Source organism: Phoenix dactylifera, chromosome 3, assembly GCF_009389715.1.
Source record: "Phoenix dactylifera cultivar Barhee BC4 chromosome 3, palm_55x_up_171113_PBpolish2nd_filt_p, whole genome shotgun sequence".
NCBI lineage: Eukaryota > Viridiplantae > Streptophyta > Magnoliopsida > Arecales > Arecaceae > Phoenix > Phoenix dactylifera.
The window spans coordinates 7,812,762-7,829,246 of record NC_052394.1 but is presented as its reverse complement, the minus strand read 5'-3'; the positions used below and the strand labels follow the sequence as shown (position 1 = coordinate 7,829,246).

The 16,485-nt window shown below is 53.6% G+C and overlaps 1 protein-coding gene across 3 annotated transcripts; it reads left to right on the top strand.

Annotated features, from left to right (window-relative positions):
- Window positions 1–14,564: 14,564 nt before the first annotated feature.
- On the top strand, window positions 14,565–16,029 carry LOC103703349 (dnaJ homolog subfamily B member 6-like). Of its 3 annotated transcripts, none has more exons than XM_008786176.4 (5): window positions 14,565–14,872; window positions 14,953–15,040; window positions 15,145–15,215; window positions 15,305–15,361; window positions 15,689–16,029. In XM_008786176.4, the coding sequence occupies exons 1-5, from the start codon at window positions 14,762–14,764 to the stop codon at window positions 15,848–15,850; spliced, it is 489 nt and encodes a 162-aa protein (XP_008784398.1). In that variant the 5' UTR covers window positions 14,565–14,761; the 3' UTR covers window positions 15,851–16,029. The 3 variants fall into 3 exon arrangements, with proteins under 3 accessions (XP_008784398.1, XP_008784399.1, XP_008784397.1); XM_008786177.4 differs by having other exon boundaries at window positions 14,566–14,872; window positions 15,483–16,029; XM_008786175.4 differs by having other exon boundaries at window positions 14,568–14,872; window positions 15,686–16,029.
- Window positions 16,030–16,485: the final 456 nt, after the last annotated feature.

Genomic DNA, 16,485 nt, shown 5'->3' with positions numbered 1-16,485 from the left:
TGTGGAGAAAATAAAGAGAATATTGTGTTCAATTGTGTCTGTGCTGTTTCTTTTTCTCCCCCCCTCCCTCTTTCCTCCCAGGCTCCCTTTTATAGAAGGATTTTATGTTGCCTGAGAGGTGACAGGGAGTTTGTTCTCTTTTGTAATAATTGGGCACGATTTGGCCCATTAATGGCGTAGTGGAGAATAAGGCCGAATCAGGCCGGAACCAGGGAGTTGTCACGGTCGATCGGACCTGTTGGAGTGGTTGAACCGCCGGCCGTGGTGGGCCTGGGGTCCATGGATGGTAAGTGCATTTATTACCGAATGAACCGGCAGTCAGGGAGAGCCATACACTTTGATGGTTCAGTGATCCGGAGATCGCCTTGAGCCGTGTTCATTAAATGATTGAGTGCATCGGAGACTTGAGGGGGTCTCATGCATTAATGGCAGGTCGTGCCGAATACCTGCGGAGATCTTATGCCTTGATGGCTTGGAGATAGCGGCAGGTTGTAGTGGAGTTTGTCAGGTCCCTCAGGCTTAGAGGGTTAGGCGAAAGTTGAACATTTGGTTAAGGCATTGGCTCGGCAGGGGTGCCGAGCCGAGCCGGTCGCCCGACGGGGCGCCCTGTGGCGGGGTCACTTCTAGTACTTCTGGTCGGCGCCCTTTGGGCGAGCACCTTCTAGCCGAGCGCCACTATTTGGCGCTTTTTGTCTCTGGTCAGCGCTTTCTAGTCGAGCGCTTCTCTCGTCGGCGTCCTCTGGTCGGCTCTTTCTAGCCGAGCGCTCCTACTCGATTATTTTGGTTGGGCGCCTCTTCTTGGCGCTCTCTCTGGTCGGCGCCCTTCAGTCGAGCGCCTTCCTGGTCGGCACTCTTTGACCGAGCATCTTTCTGGTCGGCGCTCTTTGGCCGAGCGCCTTTCCGGTCGGTGCTCTTTGGCCGAGCGCCTCCGCGGCGGTATGACTTGGGGTTTTTTCCCCCAACACTACCCCCCGACTTCCGAGTTCCAGTTGGCTACCAGCTGGAGCGCGGGAAGTAGCTTTAGTTGGGTCATTACGGATTCCGAAAATTTTAATTTATTGCGCATTTTGAATTATCGGACGCCTCGAGGTGCCTTTAATAGGCGGCGTCTCTTCTTTCCCGAAAAGCCTCATTATTGGGACACCTTTTGCGAAGCGTCCTCGCGTCGTGGGCTCATGATGGGGCCGCACGATCCAATGGGGCGCTTCGGCGTCCGAAGCGCTAGCCCTAATTAAATGCGTCGTTCTGTCTTTTGGACCGACACGTGTGGTCATCTCAACGGGGTGCGGCTTTTCTTTTTGCCGATCGGGGCCGTTGGGGAGGTTTATATAAACTCTCCCCTGGCCCTCCGTCCCCTTCCTATTACCTTCTGCTTCCAGCTTTTCTTCCTCCAGTCTTCCTCAGACCGAAGTTCCTTTTTTCCGGCATCTTTCTCAGGTCCCCCTTCTTTTTGGATTTCTTTTCCTCTTGCAATGGGTTCTCTTCCCAATGAGGTCGAGTCCACCATGAGCATCCTGGAGGTCGAAATGACCGAAGAGTGGTTTTTCCCTCTTCACGGGTTCCGTTTGGAGCCCGCCAGGCGAAGGGATCGGGTAACCGATCCTCCGGTAGGCCAGATCGGAGTGCATCTGGAGTCGCTCTGGGCCGGCCTCCGATTTTCTCTTCACGGCTTCGTGAATGAGTTGCTGACAGTTTGCCAGTTGGTTCCGGCGCAACTCACTCCGAATGCCTGGAGGACAGTGGTCGGTTTCCTGTCACTGTGCTTACTGCACGGGATTCCGACTTCTGTCAACGTTTTCCGGCGACTTTTTATCTTTAAGTCGAATCCGGGAGACGGAGAGTGGCTTTATATCGCCCTTCGGGCGGGTCGGCCACTCTTTTATGGTGCCTCCTCGTCCATTCATGACTGGAAGAAGAAATTCTTCTTCCTTAGTTCTGAACGGTCCTGGGGGTTTGACCCCAGGTGGGGGCCGGCCCAGCTTAAGTCTATCAACAGGCCCCCCCAACTTTCTCCACGTGAGCAGGGGATCATCGACACCATCCGCGGCCTCGGGGATGGCATTTTGCTGAACGGCCTCATATGTGAGGACGCTTTAGTGAACGTGGGCCTGAGCTCGGCGCGTCCCCATGGTAAGAGTAATTACAAGGTGTCTATTTATTTCCTTACTGTTCTAATGTTCTAATCCTGTTCGCCTTCGCAGATATCGCAAAGATGGTGACTAAAAACGAAGTCCTCTACGCTCGCTTCCAGAAGAGGGCAGCCGAGCTCTCGGGCGAGCCCACCGAGCCGAGGAAGAAGCAGAAGGTCTCAGCGACCCCAGTGGCCGAGGCGGGCCCTTCTCGCCTCGCGCATTCCGAGGCGGGCCCTTCCCGCCCCGCGCACCCCGATGCTGGTCAGAGGGAGAGCGCGGATTCCAGGAGCTCGGGCTCCCGGGGAGCTTCGGTGGTGCTCCCATGCCCGATGCCTTTGGCGCAAGTTCCTGGTCGGCAGGATGCTTCAGTTGCCGACCAGGGGAGAAGTCCTGCGGGTCCCGCGCTTGCGCGCCCCGCTCCAGTCGTGCGGCAGTCAGATCGGCCGCTTGTCCGACCCCAGCCCCCTAGCTCCGAGCCAGGGAGCAATCAGGGAGCCTCGGGGTCGGCTCCGCCTAGGCCAGCCGAAGCTGGCCTTCCGGGCCCATCAGGCTCGGGGGAGCGAGTGCCTCTTGCACTCACCTGGTCGGTATTCGAGGGCGATTCAGCCCTCGAAAACCCTCGAGTGGTGCGCGAAGTATTTCGGGTCGCGCTGCTCCCGGCCGACCGGGCCACGATACAGTCCATGAGCTACAATGCCTTCATGGACGCTACCCGCTGCAACGCCGTCCGGGTAAGTAAAATTTTTCATCTGCGTAATTTGTAAAAGATTTTTACTCGCAGTGCCTTATGTTTTTCTTTTCGTCTCTTTTACAGCACTTGCACGAGACGGAAATGCTGATGCACATAGTCCAAGACTACCGGGAGCAGGCCCGGAGGTGCCAGCGCGGTTACGAGGAGGCCCAGGCGAGGTACCTAGCCGCCGAGGCGAGGTATCAGGCCTCCGAGGCCGAACGTCAGGTGCTCCAAGAAAGAATTGGAGCATCCGACGAAAGAATTCGAGCTCTGACCGCCGAGCTCGATGAAGAGAAGGGCGCGCACACACTAACAAGGTCCGAAGTGCGCGCCGCCGAGGCTCGTTTGGCCGCAGCCGAGCTGGCGTTGGCCTCCCGCGAGCAGGAGGTGGGGAATGCCCGCCTCCGACACTTAGAGCTCGAGCGGAAAATAAAAACCCTTGAGCGGAAGGCCGCATACCACGAGGCTCGGGAGCAAGCCCAGAACGCGGTGAGGCTCTTCCGCGAGTCGGAGGAGTTTCACGACCTCCTAGCAGAGGAGGGCGTGAATGGGCTGATCCAGGGCTTCCGGAATTTCCGCAACCAACTGCGGCGGCTCCTTCCGAATTTTGACGTAAACCTGCTTCAACCGGGAGCAGGGGTCGAGAGGCCGGAGGCGAAGGCAGAAACTCCGGTGGCCGACCAGGGAAGTCTGGCCGAGGCGACCGAAGCCGCCCCCGAGGCTACTCCCATTGCTGCCGAGGCTACTGAATCCCCGACTGCTGAGCCTACCGCTCCCGATACTGCCGAAGCCGAAGTAGTCGAGCTCGAGCCTTGATGTAATTTTTATTATTTTGTTTAGTCGGGATGGCCCCCCGTACTTGTAAGGGCCAAATCCGAATCTTTGTACTTAGCCTACGGGCTTTTTGAAATGAATATATATTTTTTGGAAACTCGTCTATTGTAGTCCAAGTTTCTCTGCTCGGATCCATTTTATGTTCCGAGGATATGGGCTCTAGAGCCTCAGCTTTGCCCGCCACAGGGTTTGGTTTTAGGTTTGGCTAGCCGAGCTCCATTGCTCGGTCCTTCGACCAGTGGTATAGGGACGCTTATGCTTATACTAAGGGGATTTGGGCTCGGAGAATTTTTCCGAGCCTAGTCCAGAATTCGACCAAGCCCTGGGGCGGTCGCTAAGACTTAGATTTTTTAGCGTAGTGAATTTCGAATCCGTGCCTCGGGTTGCCGGGGCGGACCGGATTCTTTTCCAACGAATGGGTCGAATGCTCGTCAGCTCGTGACGGGGATTCAACAGACTAGGTTTATACCAAGTTTGTTGGTATCGTGAGTGTTTTCACGCCGAGGCGACTAAAAACATTCTGCTCGGAGTCCACTCTTTGAGGGCGTCGGCAGAGATCCAAAACAGATAGGATAATGTAGAAACATTAAATAAATGGGTACCTTGTACCGTGTGCGTCCTTGCGCCGAGGCGACTGAAGACGCTCCTCTGCTCGGGGTCCGTTTTTTGAGGACGTCGGCAGAGATCCAAAAACAGATAAGATAATGTAAAAACATTAAATAAATGGGTACCTTGTACCGTGTGCGTCCTTGCGCCGAGACGACTGAAGACGCTCCTCTGCTCGGGGTCCGTTCTTTGAGGACGTCGGCAGAGATCCAAGAATAGATAAGATAATGTAAAAACACTAAATAAATGGGTACCTTGTACCGTGTGCGTCCTTGCGCCGAGGCGACTGAAGACGCTCCTCTGCTCGGGGTCCGCTCTTTGAGGACGTCGGCAGAGAAATCCGGCGATGGAGAACGAGCCGAGCTCGTTGGTTGAAGTCGGTGGAGAACGAGCCGAGCTCGTCTTGGTCAGTGAAGACCGCATCCCAACGTATCGGGGCATCCCGAAGAATCGGGGCATCTCGACGTCTCGAGGCATCCCGGCCGAGGTCGGGGTAGGAGAACGAGCTGAGCTCGTTGGCCGATGGAGCACGAGCCGAGCTCGTCGGTGGAAGTCGATGGAGAACGAGCCGAGCTCGTCTGGTCAGTGAGTACCGCAACTCATATCTCGACGTCTCGAGCTTCCCTATAGCCGGGGCATCCCGACGTCTCGGGGCATCCCGACGGATCGGGGCATCCCGACGTCTCGGGGCATCCTGACCGTGGTCAGGGTAGGAGAACGAGCCGAGCTCGTTGGCCGATGGAGAACGAGCCGAGCTCGTCGGTGGAAGCCGATGGAGAACGAGCCGAGCTCGTCTGGTCACTTAAGACCGCATCTCGACGTCTCGAGCCATCCCGACGGATCGGGGCATCCCGTTGTGGCAGGGCATCCCAATATATTGGGGCATCCTGACGTCTCAGGGCATCCCGACGGATCGGGGCATCCCGACGTCTCGGGGCATCCTGACCGTGGTCAGGGTAGGAGAACGAGTCGAGCTCGTTGGCCGATGGAGCACGAGCCGAGCTCGTTGGCCGATGGAGCACGAGCCGAGCTCGTCGGTGGAAGTCGATGGAGAACGAGTCGAGCTCGTCTAGTCAGAGAGGACCGCAACTCATATCTCGACGTCTCGAGCTTCCCTATAGCCGGGGCATCCCGACGTCTCGGGGCATCCCGACGTCTCGGGGCATCCTGACCGTGGTCAGGGTAGGAGAACGAGCCGAGCTCGTTGGCCAATGGAGAACGAGCCGAGCTCGTCGGTGGAAGCCGATGGAGAACGAGCCGAGCTCGTCTGGTCACTTAAGACCGCATCTCGACGTCTCGAGCCATCCCGACGGATCGGGGCATCCCGTTGTGGCAGGGCATCCCAATATATTGGGGCATCCCGACGTCTCAGGGCATCCCGACGGATCGGGGCATCCCGACGTCTCGGGGCATCCTGACCGTGGTCAGGGTAGGAGAACGAGCCGAGCTCGTTGGCCGATGGAGCACGAGCCGAGCTCGTCGGTGGAAGTCGATGGAGAACGAGCCCAGCTCGTCTGGTCACTTAAGACCGCATCTCGACGTCTCGAGCCATCCCGACGGATCGGGGCATCCCGTTGCAACAGGGCATCCTGACCGTGGTCAGGGTAGGAGAACGACCCGAGCTCGTTGGCCGATGGAGAGCGTATCACGAACTCACGAACATCTTCAGGGAATCCTCGTAAGTCCCCCATCATCCCGAGATATCGGGGCATCCCAACCGTGGTCAGGGGAGGAGAAATAAACCTGGGATCATGAGATAACCAGGAAAATCGGTGAGCTTGAAATGAGTATGCAGACCATAAATGAAATTCATAGAATGAAATTCAATAGTTGAATAATGAGGGACCCCTTGGGGTTCTACTGGTGGTACACGCGGAGATTTTCAGAGCTCCAGCTCCGCGGAATGGGAGTCCCATCTAGAGACTCCAATTTATAAGTTCCGGGTCGGCGGATGCGCGTGACTCGGTATGGTCCTTCCCAGTTCGGGGCCAGCTTCCCTTGCTCAGTTGGTCGGAAGGCTTCAGCTCTTCTGAGGACAAGGTCCCTTGGTCTGAAAGATTTGACTTTGACCCTGGCGTTGTAGTACTGAGCTGTCCTTTGCTGGTACCTCGCCATACGAACTCGGGCGGCCTCCCTTGTTTCCTCGACTAGGTCAAGGTTACTTCTGAGCTGCAAAGAGTTGGAGCTGGCGTCGTGATGCTCGACTCTTGGAGAAGGAATCCCAATCTCTAGTGGGATGACAGCCTCCGTCCCATATGTCAGGTTGAAGGGAGTCTCGCCGGTGGGGACGCGGAACGTGGTCCGGTAAGCCCACAGGACATTGTATAGGTCTTCGACCCATTATCCTTTGGATTTGTCGAGCCTGGCTTTGAGACCCTGCAAAATAGTACGGTTTGTTACCTCGGTTTCTCCGTTCGTCTAAGGGTGCGCGACCGAGGTGAAGCAGTGGTCAATGCCAAGCTCGGAGCAGAATTCTCTGAAGTGAATGTTGTCAAACTGGCGACCGTTGTCAGAGATGAGGATGCGGAAAAGCCCGAATCTGCAGATTATGGACTTCCAGACGAAATCCCGCATCTTCTGCTCGGTGATCCGGGCGAGGGGCTCGGCTTCCACCCACTTTGTGAAATAGTCGATGGAGACGACCAGGAACTTCCTTTGCCCGGTGGCCAGTGGGAATGGCCCTAGGATGTCAATTCCCCACTGGGCAAAAGGCCAAGGAAAACTGATTGAAGTCAAGGGAGCCGAAGGTCGGCGTTGAACATTGGCGTTCCTCTGGCACCGGTCACATCTTTGGACGAAGTTCATAGCGTCCTTCTGGAGCGTCGGCCAATAATATCCTTGGCGTAAAATTTTGTGGGCCAATGCTCGCCCTCCCACATGATTTCCACAGATTCCTTCATGGACTTCGCGCATGGCGTAATCAGCCTCCGTTGGGCGGAGGCATCTGAGGAGGGGAGATGTGAAAGATCTCCGATAGAGCTTTCCCTCATACAATATGTATCGGGTGGCGGAGCGCTTGATTCGGCGAGCCTCTCGTTCATCGGTGGGGAGGACTTCGTCTTGCAGGTAGCTGGTGAGTTCATCCATCCAGCTTGGCTCGAACTCAGTGCAGAAGATCTGCTCGGGCTCGTCTGTACTGGGCTTTTGGAGATACTCCAGTACTGCCGCTTTGGGAAGCTCGCTCATGCGAGAGGACGCCAGCTTTGATAGCTGGTCGGCCCTGAGATTCTCCGACCTGGTAACATGTTGAATGTGAAAAAAGTCCAGGGTTGAGGCGAGATCCCGTACCTTCTGAAGATACTTCTGCATGGTCGGGTCTCTGGCTTCAAAGTCGCCCATAATTTGGTTGACGACGAGCTGAGAATCACTGAAGGCCTTCAAGTCTTTACTCCTAGCTCTTTGGCTAGCTTGAGCCCGGCGACAAGCGCTTCGTACTCCGCCATATTATTGGAAGCAGGGAATTCGAGGCGCAAGGCTTGCTTGGCGACCACCCCCTCCGGGCTGGTGAGGATAAGTCCCGCTCCGCTACCCCCCGAGTTTGACGAGCCATCGACATGCAGAGTCCATGTCAAACTCGAGGTCGGCTCCGTTGGTGGCTCAGGCTCGGGCTCGGCCTCGTCTGGTATGGTGCACTCGACTATAAAGTCTGCGAGCGCTTGTGCTTTAATCGCCGGTCTGGGTCGGTACTCGAGGTCGAATTCCCCGAGCTCGATGGCCCATTTAGTGATCCGGCCCGCATGGTCTGATCTCTGCAAGATCTGCTTGACCGGCTGGTCGGTCAGTACGGCCACTGTGTGGGCTTGGAAGTAGGGTCGGAGCCTTCGAGCTGAGATGACCAGAGCATAGACAGTCTTCTCCAGCTTGGAGTATCGGGTCTCGGCGTCCCTCAAGACCCGGCTGGTATAATATACTGGCTTTTGGAGTTTACCCTCCTCTCGGACCAGGACCGAGCTTACTGCTACAGGGGGACAGCTAGATATAGATAAAGGAGCTCTCCCTGTTGAGGCTTTGTGAGCAGGGGAGGGGAAGCCAGGAGATGCTTGAGCTCCTCAAAAGATTGCTGGCACTTGTCCGACCATAAAAAGTTCTTCGGCTTCTTGAGGGCTGCAAAGAATGGAAGGCAGCGCTCGGCCGAGCGGGAGATGAATCTCCCGAGGGCTGCCACTCGGCTCGTGAGCTGTTGTACCTCCTTGGCCGTCCTGGGAGGCGTCATCTCTTGGAGGGCTTGGATTTTTTCGGGGTTGGCCTCGATTCCCCGTTGTGTAATAATGAAGCCGAGGAATTTGCCGGAGGTGACTCCGAATGCACATTTGGCTGGATTGAGCTTCATCTGGTACTTTTGGAGTGTGGAGAAGGCTTCATTGAGGTCGGCTATATGGTCTTGTGCCACCTTGCTTTTCACCAGCATATCATCAACATAGACCTCCATGTTCCGGCCTATCTGGTCTTTGAAGATCCGGCTGACCAGCCTTTGATAAGTTGCCCCGGCATTTTTTAAACCGAACGGCATCACTTTGTAGCAGTAGGTTCCCCCGTCGGTGATGAAGGCTGTCTTTTCCTCATCTTCTGGCGCCATGCGGATCTGGTTATATCCGGAAAAGGCGTCCATAAATGCCAGCAGCTCGTGACCTGAGGTGGAGTCCACGAGCTGGTCGATGCTGGGGAGTGGAAAGCTGTCCTTTGGGCAGGCTTTATTCAGGTCGGTGTAGTCCACGCACATACGCCACTTTCCGCTGGCTTTCTTGACGAGGACTACGTTGGCGAGCCACTCCGGGTAGGATATTTCCCGGATGAAGCCAGCCTCAAGGAGCTTGCTGACCTCCTCGGCTGCTGCTCGCTGTCGTTCAGGGGCGGCGCCTCGCTTCTTTTGTCGCACGGGCTTGCTGGTTGGCTTCACTTGGAGCCGGTGAACCATGACCTCTGGATCTATCCCTGGCATGTCCGCAGGCGACCATGCGAAGACGTCCATGTTGTCGCGTAGAAAATTAACGAGGCGACCCCTCTCATGCTCGTTGAGGCCAGAGCCGACCTGCACGGTTAGCCTGAGAGAGCTCTCTCGTAAAGGAACTTGAATTAATAACTCACCAGGCTCTACCCGCTCTTTCTGAGGGTTGACCCGTGCCTCCAGAGTCTTAGTCGAGGGCTGGTCGGTCGCTGGGACAAGCACCTCGGCTGGTCGCTTTGCCTCGTGGGTCGCCAGGTAGCATCGCCTTGCCACCATTTGATCTCCTCGAACTTCGCCGACTCCCTGGCCGGTGGGGAACCGCATGAGCAAGTGGTGAGTTGAGACCACTGCTCGGAGGGCGTTGAGGCCTGGCCTTCCGAGGATGGCATTGTAGACTGAAGGAAGGCGTATCACGAGGAAGCTCATCCCCACGGTACTTTCACGGGGGGCGAGCCCAACTGTGACCAGAAGGTCAATCTCGCCCTCCACTGGGACTGAATCCCCGGTAAATCCAACTAACGGAGCATTCATCCTCCGTAGCTGTTCTTTGGTCATCCCCATTTTACAATAGGCACCAAAATACAAAACATTCACCGAGCTTCCATTATCAACCAGGATGCATTTTACATCAAATTTATTTATGATCATGGAGATGACCACGGCATCATCATGGGGAGTTTCGACTCCCTCTAGATCATCATCTGAAAAGGAGATGGCTTCAGAGGCGCGCAAGCGCTTTGAGGAGGTTTCTTCCCCTGAAGCTTCTCCAACCGAGGCCCCGCCTCGGATGGTGTTGATGACGCCGGCGATGGGCCTGTTGGCATTTGAACCTTCAGGCTGTGCGGCTCCTTCGGCTGGCTTCTCTTCACGCCGGCCTTGCACGAATCGATCAAGCACCCCTCGGCGGATGAGTGCTTCGATCTCGTTTCGGAGCTGATAACAATCCTCAGTATCATGGCCGTGATCCCGGTGGAAACGGCAATACTTCCGGGAATCACGCCGGATTCTGGTATCTTATTTTGGAGGTGGGAGCCGGATGCGGTCCCGACCCTCAATCTCCATGAGGATTTCAGCCCGAGGAGCATTGAGGGGAGTGTATTTTTCATACCTCTCCTCGGGTGCACGGGCCCGCAGTGGGAACCTCGGGCGGAGCGGTGACCTTTGCGGTGGCGGTCCCCTTAACCGGGGTGGACTCTTCGGACGGGGCGGATTCTTAGCTCGTCGCGGAGACGGGCTCCTGGGCTGGCCGCGCTCCTCACGGCGTCTCTTCTTGGGGTTCTGCTCGGTCCCGCCCCGCCTAACAGCCACGGCTTCCTCAGTCTTGGCATACTTCCGCGCCCGAGCGAACATTTCGGTGAGGTCCGCGGGGAAATTCTTCTCGATCGAGAAGAGGAACCTGTAAGAACGGGCTCCAGTCTTTAGCGCTGACATGGCGATGGACTGGTCAAGCTCCCGGACCTCCCATGTTGCGGCGGTGAACCGGTCCAAATACTCCTTGAAGGATTCTCACTCCTCCTGTTTGATATCAAGGAGGGAGTCCGATGTCCGCCGCTGGGGCTGGCTGGCGGCAAAATTGCCAGCAAATTGTCTGCCGAGCTGCTCAAAGGAGGAGACAGTACTCGACTTCAGCCCGGTAAACCACAGCCGGGCTGGTCCTCGGAGTGTCGCCGGGAAAGCTTTGCACATCATAGCCTCCGAGGCTCCTTGTAGGGCCATTAAGACCCGGTAGCTTTCCAGGTGGTCAAGGGGATCAGCCTTGCCGTTGTAAGGCTCCACCTGGGGCATCTTGAACCGTAGTGGAACCGGTTCATCTTCAATCTCCGGGGAGAAGGGCGACTTCGTAGTAAACTCGAAGTCGCCATCACGTCCTGATTTTCTTCCGTGGAGTGCCTGGATTTGGCGCTCCAGTTTCTCGACCTTCTTGTCGAGTTCGTCATTCTGGAGGATTGCTGCAGCGGTTCGTTCGGGCGCAGGTTGCCCTGGAACCGACTCAGCTTCTGAAGGCTGTGGCCAGCCTCCGTGGCCTCTGACTGGGTGCTCTCTCCAGAGGGAGGCCTGGACTTGAGAGTCCTGACCTCGAAGGGGAAGTCCGCTTGTAGGAGGCTCTGGTTGAACTGGAGCCGGAGGAGGTGGTGCCGTTGGGATGCCCCTGGGTTGCAGGCTTTGGACAGCGGTGGCCAAGACCTGCACCTGTTGCACCAGGGCATCAAACTGCTCCGGCCGAACTTGAGGTGCTGACTCGGCCGGAGGTGTTGAGTTTCGGACAGAATGTTCCGGACTAGGTGGAGGACGTCGAGAGGCGTTGGAAGCCCCTTTGCTTCTTAGCTTCATGGCAGCGACTCGGGCCCTTCCTCTAGCGCCAACTGTTGCTGGAAATTGGACCCGGGGGCCGCCACGGAGCCAGGGGAGGAGGAGCTCCGCTGCCGGGAGGGCGGACGGCGGTGCGCCGGCCGGCTGCGTCCTCCTGGGGGGTGAGTGTGAGAGCGAAGAGGAGTGCACCCTGTCCTGTCCTGTCCTGCAAAAAAGCCGGTGGCCGGGCTCCCCGGCGCCGGCCCTCCGATGCTTAAGTCAGAGGGGGCAAATATGTGGAGAGAGCAAGCCAGAGAGCAAAGAAGAGATATGTGGAGAAAATAAAGAGAATATTGTGTTCAATTGTGTCTGTGCTGTTTCTTTTTCTCCCCCCCTCCCTCTTTCCTCCCAGGCTCCCTTTTATAGAAGGATTTTATGTTGCCTGGGAGGTGACAGGGAGTTTGTTCTCTTTTGTAATAATTGGGCACGATTTGGCCCATTAATGGCGTAGTAGAGAATAAGGCCGAATCAGGCCGGAACCAGGGAGTTGTCACGGTCGATCGGACCTGTTGGAGTGGTTGAACCGCCGGCCGTGGTGGGCCTGGGGTCCGTGGATGGTAAGTGCATTTATTACCGAATGAACCGGCAGTCAGGGAGAGCCATACGCTTTGATGGTTCAGTGATCCGGAGATCGCCTTGAGCCGTGTTCATTAAATGATTGAGTGCATCGGAGACTTGAGGGGGTCTCATGCATTAATGGTAGGTCGTGCCGAATACCTGCGGAGATCTTATGCCTTGATGGCTTGGAGATAGCGGCAGGTTGTAGTGGAGTTTGTCAGGTCCCTCAGGCTTAGAGGGTTAGGCGAAAGTTGAACATTTGGTTAAGGCATTGGCTCGGCAGGGGTGCCGAGCCGAGCCGGTCGCCCGACGGGGCGCCCTGTGGCGGGGTCACTTCTAGTACTTCTGGTCGGCGCCCTTCGGACGAGCACCTTCTAGCCGAGCGCCACTATTTGGCGCTTTTTGTCTCTGGTCAGCGCTTTCTAGTCGAGCGCTTCTCTGGTCGGCTCTTTCTAGCCGAGCGCTCCTACTCGATTATTTTGGTTGGGCGCCTCTTCTTGGCGCTCTCTCTGGTCGGCGCCCTTCCGTCGAGCGCCTTCCTGGTCGGCACTCTTTGACCGAGCATCTTTCTGGTCGGCGCTCTTTGGCCGAGCGCCTTTCCGGTCGGTGCTCTTTGGCCGAGCGCCTCCGCGGCGGTATGACTTGGGGTTTTTTCCCCCAACAGTTATAAAGAAACAGTGCATGTTTAATTGTTCATGAATTTCTATGGCAAGCAAGGCATGGAGGTTGGTGATGGAGACAATTACTACAATTTCTGGTTGTCGGTGGAAATTATATTAGATGCTTCAGAACAAAGAATCTTTCTTGGTGCCAATAAGAAGTTAGATGTGTTGAAGAACATGAGAGTTAATCTTTCTTGGGGTCCATAAGATGCCAATGTACAACGGTCAAACAGTGAAACGATGAGCATGAAAGCATAGAGATACTTTGATTAAGTTTAAGAATGACTACTACAATAATACATAAATCTCATATAAAATATTACATCAAAGGTGTGCGGCTCTCTCACTAGATTGTCACATTCTATTTATCACATTCTAGATTGTCAATTATGAATTCAGTTGAGTAGTTGTTCATCATTTCTATAACTTTTTGTGTGTAATCTCTATGCTGAATTAGCACCCGCCGGAAGGTAGCAAATCAAAAACATTCAAGGCTTGTTTGGCAGTGCTTTTATTTTCTATCATAGTGTTGATACTTCGATGGAGAAAGAAAAATATACTGAAACAGATGAGCTACATGATAAAACTAGTATATTTTCCTAATCTGTTTGCAAAATCTTCATAGAGTTTGAAAGCAAAGACTTATTGGTTTTAACATCAAGTGAAAATAGAAGGAAAAGGTAGATGAAGCTATGTTCAAATGCTCTCTATCACATTAATTCTCATGTGGTATTTGCCTAATTTGCAAAGAAACCAAAACTCATCTATTCAAACAAAACATAACCTCCCAAAAAAAATCGTATTCCAAAAAGAACACCAGAATTAAGAACATCCATCGTCAAAATCATAAAAAAATAGAGCCATTTTTAAGCCAATCAAACAAAAAAAACTATATCCTACACGATGTACCACACAACCGCACACGACACCAATAACAACTACTTATTTTTATAATAGTGTGTCGAGATAAGTATATAATTAATTAAATTTATAGCAATTAGTGATTATGATGGAGAGATTGTGCGGCCATGCATAATTTCTTGTTAAACTATAAACTTTACGGTTCCGAACATCTGCTTTATTACCTATTTTCTTTCAATTGTTTATTATACAGAAATGAACCAAAATAAATACATCAGGACTTCTAGTACTAGACATCATTTCATTGAGAGAGGCCAACGATGCTAGGGACGATGGCTTTCTGTACAACCTATTATTTTGAAAGTGTTATCTGAAATAAATATGGCTCTATTCTATTTTTTTTGTATTTTTTTTATAATCTATATTCATATCCGTTATCTGTAAATAGCTCATGTAATATATATATTATACAAGATACTATATAGTCATGTAAGCCATGAATCATAACCATTTATTTATGTGATTATGCTTATAAAACTAGGATTTATAGGAACGGCGGCTGACGGTGTGCACGGTCACATGGCAAACGCCGCGTTGGATATTATTTCTCCTTCCAACGCTGGAACGATAAAAGCAAGCCCAATCGCTGGCTGCGAGCTCCACAAAGTTCCCCAACAACCTCTTCCAACTGTTCAATGACGCGGCGTTCTCCAACACGTGCACGGCAAGGTAAGCAAAGGTGCCTCGACCCAATGTCATTCTCGTAAATAACTCCATCGAAAGCGCCAATCATTAGCTACCTGAGAAAATATCTAGGGAGGGGGAATCTCTGGAACCTTCCCCACCTCCTAAAACCAGCAACTTGGCCCAAGGAATCCCCGGTGACCCCAGAAGATATTTTTTTCCTTCGAGCCCAGAAATAAAAACAGAAGAAAATAATTGGCTTTCGAGAACTCCCTTCTCCTCCTATAAATCCAATTCCCCAACCCTCCCCCATTTATTTTTTGGACGGTCTCCTCTCTCTATCCTCTCCCTCCGTCTCTAACTGATCTACGACCGTCCATGCGATAGATCTCCGGCGATGGACGCCGATGGGGCCGGATCCGACGGCTCCTGTTACTACTCCCTCCTCGGGATTCGGCGGAACGCCTCCTCCTCCGATATCCGCACCGCTTATCGCAAGCAAGCCCTGGTAAATCCTCCTTCCGCCTTTCTCTTCCGTTCTTTTTTCATAAAGTATTTTTCCTAATTTTGCCTTTTTTTCCCTTTAAGAAATGGCATCCGGACCGGTGGGCGAAGGACCCGACCGCGATGGGGGAAGCGAAGCGGCGATTCCAGCGGATCCAGGAGGCCTACTCCGGTAAGTGTATTCCTCGTACCGTACCTCACCATGACGTTTTCCTTTTTGTTAACGGACGTCCGCTGACGGCGTTTTCGGGGGGCCGCGATCTGGTGTTCCTGCAGTTCTCTCCGACCAGGGCAAGCGCGCCATTTACGACGCCGGCCTCTACGACCCCCTCGAGGAGGACGACCAGGTCTGGTGCTCCCCGCCTCTATGAAAATTCTAAATTAATTGTACCTACTACTCCGTCGATTTACTCGGGTTGTTCAATTGGACGGCCAGGATTTCACTGATTTCATGCAAGAAATGCTGGCGATGATGGATAGCGTGAAAACGGAGGTAAGCCGCCCTAGTCGCTGCTGTAACCACTCATCAAATTATTCTTCAATAATTCATACTTCCCGCATATGAGATATCTATGCGTGTGTCCGATCCGCCGTCCGCTGATCCTCGAAACCAGATCAGCCGTCCATCCAGTTCTGCCGTCCGGTATTGGTGAGGGCAACGTTGAACGCGGATCTAGGTCCCCGTGCGGGCACCGTTAGTTCCGTCTTGGAGATGCCGAAAATGCCCTTTCGAGGGGTATGGTGGGAATGAAATATAAACATCGAGGCTGATTTATTGCTTTAATTTTTTGTTATTTTTGGTGGATAAAATGGGAAGAAGCCGGATAGCTTGGAGGACCTGCAGAAGATGCTGGCGGACATAGTGAACGGCGACGGTCGGGCCACCGGGTTCGGCTCGGCCCACCACAGCGACGCGAGCCGAGGGGCGTCCGATGCCTCGAAGAGGACGCGTGTCGCGCCTCGCACTGCGATGCGTCGGTGATCGTTCTTTGGGTCTGATGACTCTGACCTTGTGTACTTGAATGGAATTAACATTGTATGGTCCATTTAAATTTAATTTACAGCCTCCAGTCTTATTCGTGTCTCGAGTGTTAATTGGACGATTCTGGAACGTCTGATTGCAATCTCTGGAAATTCTAATAAGTCCCATGTTTTTAATATTTATACTTGCAAATATGATTTGGCCGTTTTCGTCCCTAATAAGTCTCTGGATCATCGTGGGAGGAATGGGTCCATTGGGTAAATGGTCGACAGCTCAGCAATGGGGGGGGGGGGGGGGGGGGGGGGGGGGGGGGGAGGGGGAAGGCAGGCTTTTTGGTTCGGATGCATTGCGGTGGAATCCGGGTGCTCATGGTGTAATGTAAACTTGTGTGGAAGTTGGAGTTTTTGTGGTCCCATTTTGCAACCGGCGAGAAGTCGTGGCTATGGAAAATGGATCGGACGTAAGTGAATATGCCTTTTGTTACATATATAAGCCTGATAACTTTTATATTATATATAAAAGAAATTGCTATTGGAGTTGTTATTATTAGGTACAATCAAATGAATTAAGGGCATATTTGGTGGAAAATTAGGCTCTGAAATGAGAATAGAGGGGGGTGATTCTCATATCTGGTC